This window comes from Equus quagga, chromosome 12 (genome assembly GCF_021613505.1).
Source record: "Equus quagga isolate Etosha38 chromosome 12, UCLA_HA_Equagga_1.0, whole genome shotgun sequence".
Taxonomy (NCBI): Eukaryota; Metazoa; Chordata; class Mammalia; order Perissodactyla; family Equidae; genus Equus; species Equus quagga.
The window spans coordinates 63,537,802-63,553,555 of record NC_060278.1 but is presented as its reverse complement, the minus strand read 5'-3'; the positions used below and the strand labels follow the sequence as shown (position 1 = coordinate 63,553,555).

The window sequence follows — 15,754 nt, the reverse complement described above, 5'->3', positions numbered from 1 at the left end:
GCCTCCTGTCACCACTGCCTCCACCGTCCCGCCTCCTCACTCAGCTTAGTTAGACTCGGGGAAGGTGGGACCTTCCTCAACAGTGTTCACCTTCCTGGAGCCCTGAAGAATCTATGCCTAAAGGCCGAAGACACAGTCCCACGACCAGATGAAGGCCAGGCTGCCCCTCCCACCGGCACCCCGCCTTTTTGAGTGGCACCTCCTTTTACCTCCAGTCACAAGTGGCTGAGAGAACAAACAAAGACAACTGTAGTGAATGCACTAACGGAGCCCGTGTGGCTCCATCGCTGCCGTGTCTGCCTTCTTTGGAAGGAGGGTAGCACAGGCGTCTGCAAGACTCAGTATTGAACGAGCTTAGAAACAGTGCCTGGAGTTGGTAGGACTGGTTCTGTAATAACTGATTCCTTCCCCTGAAAGGCTCACAGGCCCAGGGACGACCACTGACCTCAAGGGAACCCCAGGAAGTCGAGGCCCCTGGCCTTCCAGGAGAGCCATTTGGTTCACCTTGCCCTCCTGGCCACGCGGCTAACCCGCAGCTCTCTGTGTCCTCTGCTGGCTGAGTGGCACCGAGGAAGGGCCCAGAGGAGCCGCAGAGGGGCGGTCCTGCAGCACCTCTGCCGTCAGAGCGCCAGGCCGCCCTGGCACTGAGGGCTCGGCCTGTCCCTCCTCTTGCCAGGGTCATTTCTGACCCAGCAAATGCTGCTCCTACTAGCCTGTTACTCTGCCAACCTGCAAAGCCCCAAGGAGAAGACGACATCAGCCCAGGGGCAGCTTCACGGCCTTGCTGTTTTAGTCTCATCCTTTGAAGCTGGAAAGAAGATGTTCTGTATTAAAATGTTCCTTCCCGCTGTGCATAATGCTAATGTCTTCCACATAATATGGTTAATGGAATATTTTACACACTGGAAATAGCCACAGTGACCTTTTCTTCCTTCTGGAAGTCTCATTTTTTCTCTCTCACTCCTTCCCCCACACCTTTGCTTTTTTTTTTCTTTGCATTTCAGGTATCAGTGCCCTATAGCCAAGTGACCAGGGCATCTTCCAGGATCAGTGTTTCCTCAACTGAAGCAACAACAACAAAGAAAATCATAAAATGATGTGGAGGGAAACAGATGCCCTGTTATGGCCTCTACAAAACCTCAGACCCTTTCATGAGAAGACTCAGACCTTGGGGGGTAGCTGGGAAGGCAGTTCACACCCTGATGGGGGGCTTTTGTTTGAAGCCTCCTGTAATTTAGGACTGCCAAAGGGTCTGGAGGAGGTTGTGGTCTTAGGTTTATCTTTTTATGTATTTATTTATTTATTTTTGAGGAAGATTAGCCCTGAGCTAACATCTAACTCCAATCCTCCTCCTCTTTTTGCTGAGGAAGATTGACCCTGAGCTAACATCCGTGCCCATCTTCCTCCACCCTACATGTGGGACACCCGCCACAGCATGGCTTGCCAAGCGGTGCAGAGGTCCACACCCGGATCCGAACTGGTGAACCCCCAGCCGCCAAAGCGGAATGTGTGAACTTAACCACTGGGCCACGGGGCCCACCCCTTATCTTTTTGTTTTTTTCCTCCAGCTTTATTGACGTGAAATTGACAAATAAAATTGTATATATTTAAAGTGTACACCATATCACTCTGTTTGAATGCTGGAAAAGTGTGAAAGTCTGTGCTAAGCCTAGACGTCTGACTTATTGGAACCCTCAGCTGAACCTGACCATTACTGGGTCCCGGGGATCCTTGATCAGGGTGGGTGGGGAAGGCCTGGCCTGGGCAGGGCAGCGTGTCCGTGCAAGGCCTGTGGGGCAGCAGCCTGTCCTGCACCTCCTCTGAAGAGCAGGCGCCTCTGGGCCACTCTGTGCTCAACTGTCACTTCCGTAGACAAGTCTGTTCTTTTTTTTTGCTATGAAAGTTAATGTTTACTGGGCATGAAAAAGAAAATAATAGCAAATTACACTGTAAAAGTTGGTAAATGCCATAAACATCACACGATACAGAAATAAAAATATATCTTGTTACTTAGCTGCTAACGTACTTCTACAATACTTTCATTCTTGTACTTTGGCTGTTTGCTTTTTTTTTCCCCCAGTAATTTTATTGAGATCATAATGCTTTATAATATTGTGTAATCTCAAGTGTAGATTATTATTTATCAATTTCTGAATAGACTTCATCGTGCTTACCACCAGTGGTCTAATTTTTGTCCACCGCCATACATATGCGCCCCTTTACCCCTTTTGCCCACCCCTCAACCCCCTTCCCCTCTGATGACTACTAATCTGTTCTCTTTATCCATGTGTTTGTTATCTTCCACAAATGAGTGAATGGATAAATAAGATGTGTGTACACACACACACACGCACGCACACACACGATGGAATACTACTCAGCCATAAAAAAGACAACATCGTCCCGTATGCAACAACATGGATGGACCTGAGGGTATGATGTTAAGTGAAATTAGTCAGGCAGAGAAAGACAAGTCTGTTCTTTTAACGTTTCTGTTGTCAAGGGAACTGGAGGCAGCAAGTCACTCACATGGCATTCATCAAGTCTCCCTTGATTCGTCTGCATTTTGGAGGTGATAAGGGAAACAAGGCAGAGGTCAGCCTGTTTATACCTGACAAAGGTGGGACTCACCAAAAGGCATTGTCTGGAACAGGTGGGAAGTAGGGAAGAGCAAGGTTCAGAGAATTCTGTTGCTGCTAATTCCCCAGCCAGAAAGGCACTTTTCTTCTGGGGATTATACTTGTTTCTTACAAAGGAAAAGAGAGTGGCATGAATATTGAGGCTTCCAAAAGGGGCAGCCACACCGACAAACGAAGAGCAGAGAGAAGGTGTGTGGGCCCAAGACACCTCTCAAATTCCCTTCTCCATCTGCCCTCCATGTGTTCCTGTTCGTAGATGATTCTCATGGGAGTCATTTATGTGGCATAAACAGGACATGTGTTTGCACGTGTGTGGACACACACACATAACTTACCTACACATTGTAGGCATTTTTAATGTTTATAAGTCTCATAAATGTAGTGTTATCACTATATAATAGTAGAGCCTTTACTGGCTACAAACTTTGCATGGGCTCATCAGGCTGCAAAGCTCCGGGCATAAAAGGGAGCTCATCTCCTAGACAGTGACAGGAACGTGCCTTATCCCAGACCCATGCATATGAGCCAGCTTAACTTTCTGGTCTAAACTCTCAGAGTTTGGTGTTTTCCAGTCGAGAGCAGCGTGGAGGGAGAGGAGAAGGGGTGAAACTAAGGTTTCTGGGCTCAGACCCTGCACAAGCCGAGGTGCTTTGTCGGGATCTGCGTGTGAGGAAGCTCAAGCCCTGACGTTTAAACGTGGACTCAAAGTGCACCGGCTAATGCGTGGTCTGCAGCCTGGCCTCTGCAGAGCAGTGCCCAGGGCTTCTGCAGGAGGGTGAATCCCTCCTCCTCAGGCGGCCTCCTATAATTTCCTGCAAACTCCCACAATCTTGGACATTCTTCTTGGTTTTGCAATGGAAATGTTTTACATGCGACACCTGCTCCCAGTTTCTGGTAAACCTTGTTTTATTTAGGATGCTGATCCGGTTATTTCTGCAAAACAAACCACTCTATAGCTCATGGCATAAAACGGCCTTGTCATTATGCTCATGGTTTCTGTGGGTTGGGAATCCAGGAGGCAGCAGGGGGACAGTTTGTCTCTGCTCGTAAATGTCTGGGAAGACTCAAGGCTGGAGTGATTGACAGCTGAGGCTGGAAGCATCTGTAGTGACTTCACATCCATGTCTTGATGCTGGCTGTTGGCTGGGACTTTAAGTGGACCATCCACAGGAGTACCCGTTACATGGCCTTTCCATGTGGTCTCTCCGTGGGTGCTAATCTGAGCTTCCTCATGGTATGGTGGCTGGGTTCCCAGAGCAAGCATCCCAAGGTACCAAGGCAGATCATGAGACCTTGTTATGATCCAGCCTCCAAAGCCACGGAGCATCACTTATGCCAGACTCTCGGGACCAAGGCCTCCCAGACTCATAGGAGGGGACGTGGAGGTCAAGGCTCTAGAAGAGGATGAGGGATGGGAAACATTGTAGCAGCCATTTGGGGGAAAATATCATCTGTCACAGCTGTATTTCTAGGGATGAAAGAAAATTTTACACACAACATATTTATAGTACTAGGTTCATAGGAAAATGAATAATGACGAAACTTTTTTTCTAAATATTATACTCAGAAAGAATATATCAAATTAACAAAACCTCTAAGACCTAAAATGCCGTCTAGTTTATGAGGTCATGGCATTATTACAGTAAAAAGTAAATGGTATTTTTACTCAAAAGCTATTATACTTATCCAATGAACATTTGCATGCATAAAACTGATGATAATTATGTTGCCTAATGAAGATAGAAGAGCTGAGAATCTTGTGCATTTTCAGTCAGTGAGGCAAACAGCATTATGTTGGTTAAGGCTAAATGATAGCATTAAATATTTTAAAAATAAGCTAAGTTAACTTATCCCCTCAAATATCTACAGCCTTACACTATGAGTCCGTGCAGAAGAGGAACAGAAACTCTCAACAAGAGAGAGCCACCTTAAAGCATGTTTTAATCTTAAATATGCATCTCATTTGTTATTCTAAAAGCAAAGTGCTGGGAAAGCTTATCATATTTACTTTTGCCGCTTATGTAAATAATTTATTGCACGTAAGTGCATTGCACTTCAAAGGTTTGAGCTTGGCTTAGCACATGGTTAACACCAATTTGGCACAGTCTCTTTTTAAGTGTACATTTGCAAAATGCATCATCTCAGATTTGCTGAAATGATGTATTTCTATGTCAGCATCCTGCTTATTCATAATTTGAAATAAGTCTTTTGCCATTTGGTCCTAAGCCCCTTTGTTGACGTGTCTGCTGATATCGCATTACTTCCTCTGTATTCATATCTGATGCAAGATGGTCTCTGGTATGCTTTCGTTAGGGGGAAAAGCTCTACTGTAGAGGAAGGACAGAAAGACTGTGAAGTTCATAGTTCTTTGTGGAGTGCACCCCAGGCCCGCTGTGCACTCCAAAGGATGAGACTTAATCAGAAGATCACAGAACACCCCCCTCCCCCACACCCTACTGCCATGTGAATAAGCCTGCAGTATAACAACCACAGATTTGAGCTGGGAAAGATGAAAGACATATCCTCGGTTTGAGGAGCAGTACATAGGGAAGCCCCAAAGCCAAGAGAGAAGATGAAAATAAGGACATTAGAGGACTTTAAAGCTTTTGGTACCTAAAGCTATAACAAACATCAAGTGTGCTCCACTCCTGGCCCAATTAACATAAATTCTCACACTAAAGGCCTGTTTACCTCAATATCTAGTGCCCCATACAAGATGTCTCTCAACAAAACATTGCAGGGCATGCCAAAAGTCAAGAAAAGCCTGAAGAGGCAAAACAGTCATCAGAACCAAACTTGATTATGACTCACATGTTGGAATTAGACAGAGAATTTAAGACTGACCAATATGTTAAAGGCTCTAATGGAAAAGGTAGAAAACATGCATGAACAGATGGGTGATGTCAGCAGAGAGAGAAAAACAGTAGAAAGAAATGGTAGTAAAAAACAGCAACAGAAATGAGGAATTTTTTTTTCTTAAAGATTGGCACCTGAGCTAACATCTGTTGCCAATCTTCTTTTCTTCTTCTCCCCAAAGCCCCCCCAATACATAGTTTTATATTCTAGTTGCAATCTTGTGGCTCTGCTATGTGGGACGCCACCTCAGATTACATTTCACTTTTATTGATTCCTTCTTTACTGCTCTTCTTTGTTAATGTAGATCCAGTTTTCTGACCTGTATTATTTTCCTGTTGCCTGTGAACGTGGATCACATACAATTCCCTCAGTTGTTCATTTGAGGCAGTTTTTATTTATCCTTGTCTTCTGAAGTTATAACTTCTGGATATACAATTCGGGGTTGGCAGGTTTTTGTTGGTTTATTTTTTTTCAATACTTTAAAGACTGTGTTCAGCTGCATTCTTAGTTGTATCAATTCTGATGAGAAGTCTGCTGCAATTTTTATCATTGTTTCTCTGTAGGTAAGGTGTTTTTCCCCCTTTGGGGATATTCAAGATTTTCTCTTTGTTTTCAATTTTCTACAGTTTAAATATGGCATATCTAGGTTTTTCTTGTTGTTTGTTTGTTTTTGTTTTTTGTTTAATTCTGCTCAGTGATCTCTCTCCTTCTCAGAACAGTGATTTCAGTGTCTGTCGCTAATATTGGAAAACTCTTGGCCATTATTTCTTCAAATATGTCTTTTTCTTTCTGGTATTCCAGTTACACAAGTTATGCCATTACTTATGGTCCAATGGTCCACAGTTCTTGGATATTCTCTTCTGCTTTTTTTTTTTCATTCTTTTTTCTCTTTGTGTTTCAGTTTGGGTAACTTCTTTTGACCTATCTTTAAGTTCACTGATTCTTTCCTCAGCTGTGTCAAGTCTACCAACAAAGACTTTTTTCAGGGGACAGCCCTGTGGTGTAGTGGTTAAGTTCACCTGCTCCACTTCAGTGGCCCAGGGTTTCATCAGTTTGGATCCTGGGTGCAGACCTAGCACCACTCATCAAAGCCAACTTCAGAATAAGGAAGATTATCAGGGATGAAGAGGTACATTGCATAATAATAAAGGGGTCAGTTCTCTAAGAAGAAATAACAATCCTAACGTGTGTGCACCCAACCACAGAAAGTCAAGATATGAGGAAAATGGGCCAGCCCCGGTGGCCTAGTGGTTAAGTTCAGCACACTCCACTTTGGCAACCCAGATTCAATCCTGGATGCAGAAATACACCATTTGTTTGTCAGTGGCCATGCTGTGAACGTGGATCACATACAAAAAAATAGAGGAAAATTGGCAACAGATGTTAGCTCAGGTGAATCTTCCTCAGCAAAAAAATACAAAAGGAAAGAAGAAATATAAGGAAAAAACTGATGGAACTGAAAGGAGAAATAGACGCAAATATAGCTGAAGACTTCAACACCCCTCTGTCAGAACTTCATAGATCAGGCAGACAGAAAATCAGGAAAGATATAAACGACCTGGGCAACATACTTAGTCAACTGACCTAATTGATGTTAAAAGAACACTCAAGCCAACAACAGTAGAATGCACATTCTTCTGAAATGCTCGTGGGCCTTCACCAAGATAGACCATATTCTGGGCCACAAAACAATCCTTAAAGTTTTTTCAAAATTAGAAAAACATGCAAAGTACTTTCTAGACCACACAGGAATTAAAATAGAAACCAACAACTGAAAGATAGCTAGGGGTTTTCCAAATATTTGGAACTTAAAAAAAATACGCTTCTCAATAACCCATGGGTCAAAGAAGAAGTCTCAAGGGAATTTAAAAAATATTCTGAACTAAATGAAAATGAAAGTAAAACATCAAAATTTGTGGGATGTATTTAAAGTAGCACTTACAGGGAAATTTATAGCATTAAATGCACATATTAGAAAAGAAGAAAGATCTAAAATCCATAAGCTACACTCCCACCTTAAGAAACTAGAGGACCAAGAATAAATTAAAACAAATGGAATGAAGGAAATAATTAAAATTAGAGAAGAAATCAACACTGAAAATAGGAAAATAGTAGAGAAAATCAACAAAATCAAAAGTCAGTTCTTTTCAAAGATTTGAAAAGAAAAATCAATAAAATTTGAAAGGATCAATAAAGTTAATAAACCTCTAGCCAGGCTAACCCAGAAAAAAATAAGAGACAGCACAAATTACCTGTATCAGGAATGAAAGAGAGTCATCGACTGATGTCCTGGATGTTAAAAGGAGAATAAGAGAATTCACATAGAGTGACCAACTCTATACCCATATATTCAATAACTTAGGTAAAATGAACCAATTCCTTGAAAACAAACTGCCAAAATTCACTCAAGGAGCAGTAGATAACCTGAGTTGCCTAATATCTATGAAAATGATGGTTCTCAGTCTTGGCTGCACATTGGAATCACCTGGGAAGCTTTGAAAGCTATCGATGCCTGAGTCCCACTCCTCATGGTCTTCAGGCCGTTGGAGTGGGGGCTGGGCTGGGGCCTCGGGACGCAGATGTTAGAACTCCCTGAGTGATTCTGCTGCACTGCCAAATTGATCATGCTTCTGCCTAGTGTCCACATCCTGATGTCCTTTGAGCAAAATGGTGTTTCCCTACTCTTAAGAAGACTTTCTTCTAGTGGATTGTTTATTACTAAAAGCACGAATTCTCTCCAATTCCAGTGACTGGAGCTGACTCTGGTTTTTATCCCCAGTGTTAGAAATGGCAGACCATCAATTATCCACAACAAAATGCTTTGCTACCAAACTGCAAAAACACCCTTCGTGAGCCTGTGTTTGACTGGACAGTCTCACCACCACACTGAGCTTGGGGTGAAGGGCCCCTAAAGCAGGGGCACCTCTTCAGGACCTGGGGATCTGCCCTGTGAGTAGGGCCTCCTCCTGCACACGTGTGTAAGCATGGCGTTGCAGAATAAAGTGCTCACAGACTTAGCACAGAGCCCTCTGGGGCCTGGAGAGCAAAGGTGGTGATGAAAACTGGAGGAGTCAGTGCTCTGGGCTGTGGCAGGACCTTGAGATCTTTTATTCATGTTGCTGGTGTACAACGTGGATGCGAAATCATTTTTGATCATTTGTCCTTTCGACACTTAGATGAGAGTGGAGCTGTCCCCAGCTGGGAACGGGGAAACTGACCAGAGGACAGAGGAAGCTGGCATGTTGTCAGCACATCTCGCCGTATTCGCACTCCCAGCCTAGCTGTCCCTAACTGCTCAGCTCCTGCTTCCTTATGTAAAAATTCTTTGGGAGGAAAAAGGAGAGGAATTAGCACTGGCTGCCAGAGGCACGTGGAAAGCTTTCTGAGACTGCCAGAGCCACTGTCATTCAGTGAACCTCTTCTGAAGCGAATTCAGGGGAGCTCCCATGAACTTGGAAGTGTAGGGTGAGGCGTCTTCCATTATGGAGCTCTGTGCTGCTCTGCATCTTCCTCCCTGATGACTGTGTGTTAGTGTGGGACCATCCGCTGGGATGGCCTCGCTCCAGGCCCTTTGCTTGATAGCAGAGGGAATGAAAAGATTTCCAAGCGAAGAAAGGTTATTATTAGTGGAGGAAGGAGAGGCATGGAGCAGTGTGGACCCTGAGTAGAATTTCCATTCTGTAGATGTAAGGAAAGGCCTTATAAATGCATAATACTTTCTCTAAGTGCTGATGTTCCAGAGCTTGAGATTCCAGAGCTTTTATGTTTTCTACTCTAAACCAAACAAGAACACAGGTGTGAGTGCAGCAGGCAGCGGAAACCGTCAGAAAGGGGAAGATGACCACAGCCAGGCTCACCGTCCTCATGAAGGGCGCACCCCCTGCCTCATCCTCTTTCCTTCTGCCTGACGCACCTCTCTGTGGCTCTGTCACATTTATCTGAAGCTGAATCCCCAGCCTTTCATGGATCATCCTGGAGCCGAAACTGAAAACCAGCCCCAGCTTTCCAGGCTTCATGCACCTAGAGCCTGTGTGTGAGGGAGGTTGAGCCCATGACTGTACACTCTTCAAAGTCCCAGGATAGACTGTGAGCTCTGGACCCTGAAAGGCAGGGGATGATTGTCTTGAGGGTGCAGTGGTCATCGTGAGAAAGCTGGTGCTGCTCTGCACGTCAGGGTGTTCCCCGAGGCATGGAGCACTCACACAGCTAGCTGGAGGGGCCCCCAGTGGGGCTCACACCCGTCGGATGGATGGAGAGCCCAGCAGGTGACATTAGGGACTGCCCAGGGCCACATGACCAGGGAGGCTCTGATGCAGCCTCTGCTCTACTTCCACTGCTCATTCCCAGAGAGATGTGGGGACAGGTCTGTGGGGACAGGTCCATGGGCACGAGCCGGACTGACATAGTATGTACAGACTGACTTCCTGCCTGAAATGGAACAAGCACACGCACAGGAGGGAGACCGGAATCTTCTCTTTAGAAGTAGAGCTCCTATCAAGTTGATAGGGAAACCTCTGCCAGCCCTCAGAAAACACCTATGGAACTGAGAGACTTAGCAGGACCCAGGGTGGGGCGGAGAGCTGTGCCCACCACCCTGCTCTGGATCTGTCCGTACTGAACATCACGGAGAGGGCCTCATCCCAACAGAGGGACAGCAGTGTTTGAGCTGTGGTGGCAGCACGCTGCGCACAGAACAGGTGGGCAAGAAGGAGCAGTTCCAACTGCTACCCGTGGGCTGCTCTGAAGGCAGGTGGGGAGAGGACACGCTGTGTCACATACACGTGTGTATACATGTGCTCCCCGAAAAAGCCACAGAGACCTCCCCAGAGCACAGTAAGTTTTCCTCTGGAATTCCATGGATGGCACTTGCTACTTCCCTTGGCAAGACCTCCTGGGCAGTGTCCTGGGATGGAGACAGGTCTTACGCAGAAGTTCTTAAGCAACAGAGTCAAAAATGATGTCTTTGCCGTCGTCAGGCCTTCCAAAGAGTGATGGCGATTTTAAAATAACAATATACCAAAGAGAAAGAGACAGAAACAGAGACAGGAAGAAGAGGAAAGGAGGGAGAGAGGGAGGGAAGGAGGAAGAAACAGGGAGGAGGAAAAATGAAGACCACAGGGAAAAGGCACCGACATGCACCCTTGTTCTTCCGGTGTTCAGAGCTTTGTAGAGTCCACATCATATGAATATGACACAGAACGGAAGCACGCCACTGTCTTCGCCATGCTGTGCCATAGGAACACACACTATCCAGGGTCCTTCTGTGTATTTACAAAGCACTGAGGCATCAAAACTGAAGATGATTTGCAAAGCCCAGCATAATGCCAGCAAAGAGAAATGAATACAATGCAGGTTTTCCAAAATCACTTTGAAGCACCATTTCCGGGGAGGTAGATGAGGGTGAGGAGCACAGGCAGCTTCCGGGAGCTGGAATAATGTCAGCAGCCAAGGTAGACAGTGGAATAGCCCAGGGATGCAGGCGAGTTGCCGTGTCCCCCTGCCCACTCTGCACCAGGTACTCTGCTGTGCAGTCAGGATGTCCACACTTCGGGCTGTGCACAATCGCCCAGAGTCAGAAGCTGGATCCCAAGCCCAGCACTACATGGACGAGCTGCTTGAATGCTTCACCTCTTCATGCCTCGTTTTACTCATGTACAAAATGGGAGATGCTACTGGTGGTAATGATACGTATATAAAAACAGTGATATGGAGGCTATATAAAGAATGGCAACAACCCAATAAAAAAAAGAGAAAGAGCTTTATAGTCCATTCACAAAGGAAGATGCATGAGGGACCAGGAAGCACAAGAGAAGGTGATCATACTCATTTATCATCAGGGGGTGCAAATGAAAACCACCTGAGATGCCACTGCACACCCACTGTGAGAACATGGGGCACTGGGCCCCTCACTCGCTGCTGGAGGGAGTGTAAAATGCTATACCCACTGTGGGAAATGTTCTTACATTTTCTTATCAATTTAAACATCCATCTCCCTAGATGCCTAGATACTTGCCCAAGAGAAATGAACCCACGTGCCCACAGAAAGACCCATACAAAATTGTTCATAGCGTGTTCATTCATCATAGGCCCAAATTGGAAATAACCCAGGAGGGCTGAGAAACAGCCAGAGAGTTGATCTGAAGGATCCTCTAAACAAAAAATGGCTCACCAGACAGGCCAACTTGGCTGTAGCAGCCAGCACCTCTCCATTTCACAGACGGCAGGGCCCCGTGTGTGGCAGCAGCAGCGCCCATGCTCCTGAGACGGTGGCTGCTGGAACCGATGCACCTGGTCCTTCACTAATCTCACCTTCTGCAGTTGGCACCTTGATCGTCCCCTCTTTCGGCCACCCATGCTGTGAGTTCTATCTCCTCCACTGCTTTTCTAGAAGAATCTCTGAGTAATGGAATTTCCTATCTAAGAAGGTAGGTGGTTCTGAAGCAACCAGCTGCAGGGACATTAATACTAGACAAATAGAATTTAATGAAAAAGTCATAAAGAGCGATAAAGAAGGACACTCTATAAAGATAAGGCAACAGGAGGCCAAGCAATGAATAAGGTGCAGAAGATTATCTAGTTTGGCTACTGATAGGAATAAGGGAGGTTTTAAGGGAGGCATTCACAGATCACTGTATCCTCCACAGGGCGTTACTGTTATCTAGGGTGATGCTGACAATTAAATACTGCCCCTGCAAGTCCCACTGGTGAGCCTCTGCCTGTGAAACACAAGAAAAGCTTTGGAAATCGAGGAAGAGGCCGTAGTGTCCCCACGACTGTCAGCCTGGAATTCAATGTTCCTCATTCCTGAATGAATTTCCCAAAACTTTTATCTTCAAAGAAAGGGGCTATTTTTACCTTGCAGACGAGAGGAACGTTATTAGTTTATTAGGAGTATATTGGAAAGGACTTCAGAGTGTAACTTCGCCCTGTAAGATCTGCTGAGGCGGCTGGACATTAAGGGGTCTCACCTGGAAACAGACAAGTTGTAAAAATTGCAGACAGAGGCCTGGTAATTCCCCTTGCCTCTGTTACCTCTCCTGGTGAATAATTTGCAAAACCATAGCCTGTGAAGTCAGTCCTATTTTCAGTGACCCTTTAAAGAGGCATAATAAAATAAACCTCTTTGGCTGTTTCTACTCTCCGACCCACCAGCCATTTTTTTTTACTAGTGGACTTGCAGTGTTGATGGTTATGAAACCAAGAACCCAACATCTTGATAAGAGCTTAGATTTCTGGTAGTTATGCCAACCAGAACTCTGGAAAATTGTGGGCAACCGGTCACCACCGTCCACCAACGTGTGCCTGTGGTTTTATCCTCTGCGCTCAGACAACAGCAGAATAGTTCTTCATTTTCCAAATGTGCTGTTGGAGGGGCTGCTGGCTGTGGGCCATGTGGGTGGTGAGGAGTCTGGAAATGAGCTCATTTCAAACCTTTCCAGCCATGTGGAATTTCTGCTGCTTGCGCTTAGCACCTAATTTAATTACAGCATTACAACCCCAGTGAAAATATGCAGAAGACCCCTAACTGCACCACTTCACTATCAGAGATTTTATCAAAACCTTCCCAGGGACGCTGGCACCTCCTCCTCTCCTTTGTGGGGAGTCCAGGTGACGAGGTGGAGTGAGTGTTGCTGGCTGAGCGATGGATGGCAAGGCGAGACTGGTTCTGAAGGATCAGGAAGCTGCCTTTTCATTCAGATTTCTCATGAGTGTTTTGGCGAAAGAGGGCAGTAAACAGTTGTTCCTTTAGGAGAAAAATGTCTCCTCGGGCTGAGAGGGGCCGTGGGTGGAAGACCCACGCAGCCTTCTAGAGACAGGGCTCACGAACTGTTTCCTCTCTTCTGGAATAAATTTGTGAGCAGCTGAAACAGGACTTGAAAAGACTGGCATTTTGGAAGACCCTGGAGGATACTGCCATGGATTCCATGAAGTTTCTTATTTTCTTTTTGGCCAATAAAGTTGCCATCAACTTCCACAGCACAGAGTAATCTTTCCACAGAGTAATCATTTCCAGGGCTGCTTCGTGTTCTCTTCTGGTCCTTGTGCCCCCAGGAAAATCAGAAGCGATGGGTGGATTGTGTTTAATGTGAACAGGATGTGGTTTGGCAGCCTGCAGCGAGCTAACTGCTGTTAAAATGTTCCATGAGGACGCAGGTGGGCCGGGAAATTTCTCCCCCTGGTCAGAGTTCACCTCCAGACCTGCCGATTTGGGCAGATGTTACAGTCCTAAACGCAAATGGGTGACCGCAGCCCTCCACTGTCTATGGGTCCACCAGTGACTGCCCACCCCAAGCTCTGCCACCCAACTTGCAGCCCCCCTACCTCGCCAGTGCCTGCATTCCTCCCTGACATCACCGCTCGGCATTCCCCTTGCACCCAACCCTACAGTGTCTCAACCAGCCCTTCCCTGGCCTCCAGCCGTCCGTGCTACGCCCCTCTTCTGGAATGCCTTCTCTCGCTGTCATCTGGCTGGTCCTTCTGAGAATGCTGGGACTTGGCTCAGACAGCACCTCCTGCAGGAAGCCTTTCAACCTCCCCCTACCCTATCTGCAGCAGGTATCCCTACCATCTGCTGCTGGGGACCCTTACCACGGCCCCCCACATAGGGTGTGGCTCTCTGCTTTGCCTGTAGTTGTCTGAGATGGGACGGGCTCCCACCTGTTCAAGTGTCCTGCCATTGTCTCACGTGGCTGGAATTCAGTAAATACTGGGTTGAGGGATGGAGAGATGAGTTCTGACTGGCAATTTTATTAGTTATATGGGAAAAAAAGTGGTATTATTTTTTCCTTTCTGGTTGGACAGATTGCCTAAAAGTCTAAATAAAACAGTGTGTTATAACAAAAGTAAAAATCAACGCTTGGGTTGTCTACGAGGCTTTAAGGAGGACAGAGTTCCTCTGTTTTTTGCATTTTGCAGATAAGGAAAAGGAGGCCCCAAAGGGGCAGAGCTGGGCTCTGAACTGGGCAGTGTGAACACCAGATGGAGTGAGGACCATGTGTGCCCCACGAGTTAATCAGTGCCTGGCAGAATCCCCAGCACCCAGCACGGGAGGGGCCCAGAGGGAAGCACAGAAATAAATGAACTTCCACAGAAATGGTGTTTCCAGATAACTGTTGAGCCCTTTTAAGTTGGCCCGCCTTTAATTCTATTTTATCATGCTAGATGAAATTACAAAATTCAGTATGACATTCCCTTTTAGTAACTACAAGGGTTGTCCTCATGCGGGTTTCCCAGAACCATCGGCATCAGCAGCAACATGAGGGAACTTCTTAGAAACGCAGATTCCCAGGCCCCACCCCAGGCCTACTGAGACAGAAACTCCAGGGGTGGGGCCCAGAATGCTGTGTGTTAACAAGCCCTGCAGGGGATGCTGATGCTTGCTCAAGTACACTTAACTAAGTCAGTCTTTTGCTGATGAACCAGGGTCTTTCTTATGAACCCCGTGCCCATGGGAGGATGTGGTTCAGGATGAGTGAGGGGCAGGAGCCAGAGTGCATGATGCCCTGCACCAGATGCCCGTCCTGTGTCGGTGAGGACTCGCATCATCGCATGGTCACCTGGTCCTTTTTAGATCTCACCACTTTTAGTTCAGCAGCATCCCCACCAACATCCCCCACACTCTGCCTCGTACTCCTTTAATTATGAGTGGACCACTTAGACATACATCTCTGTTCACTCTTTCATTGTCTTTTTAACTTACGTAAGTAACACACTCCCATAGGAAGGAGGAGGAGGAGGAGAATGGAGAAAGAAAGGATAAAAACTGAATCTCCGTCTCCATGCCTCTTCTTCAAAGCCTCTCTCTAAGGAGCCCACCGCTTAGCATGCATTTATAAATCTGTGCAGGCATGCAGGCAGCGTTGATTTATAGATAAAAGATGATCAACATGCATTGCAACTTGCTTTTTCACATAATATAAATACTTTTGGTGTCAGTACATAGTGATCAGCATCAATATTTTTAACAATTTTGTAGTGTTCTGATATATGAATGTGCACTAATTAATCATTTCCCTAAAAATGGACATATAAATTGTTTCAGTTTCTCCTTTTGCAAGCACATCCACAAGTGAAACTCCACTGAATCAAAGATTATGCACCTGTAAATTTAGTAGATACTCTAAATTGTCCTCCAGAAGTCTGTACCAATTTTCATTCCCACTAACGAAATGTGAGTGCCTCTCTTCCCCACCTGGGTCAGTGTTCGATTTGCATTCATCTGATAGATAAAAATAGAGATCTTATTGCTTTGCAATTTG

At 45.8% G+C, this 15,754-nt stretch overlaps 1 protein-coding gene across 5 annotated transcripts in view; it reads left to right on the top strand.

Annotated features, from left to right (window-relative positions):
* Positions 1–15,754, top strand: part of SYNDIG1 (synapse differentiation inducing 1) — a 186,651-nt gene that overhangs the window by 138,486 nt on the left and 32,411 nt on the right. For 4 of the 5 annotated variants that reach the window (XM_046679675.1, XM_046679680.1, XM_046679674.1 and 1 more), the window contains one exon: positions 1,005–1,338. The exons of the other annotated variant lie outside the window; for it this stretch is intronic. In XM_046679675.1, the coding sequence (XP_046535631.1) occupies positions 1,005–1,097 (93 nt within the window). In that variant the 3' untranslated portion in view covers positions 1,098–1,338. Of the gene's footprint in view, positions 1–1,004; positions 1,339–15,754 lie in introns of those variants that run through there. 5 annotated transcript variants of the gene reach the window in all.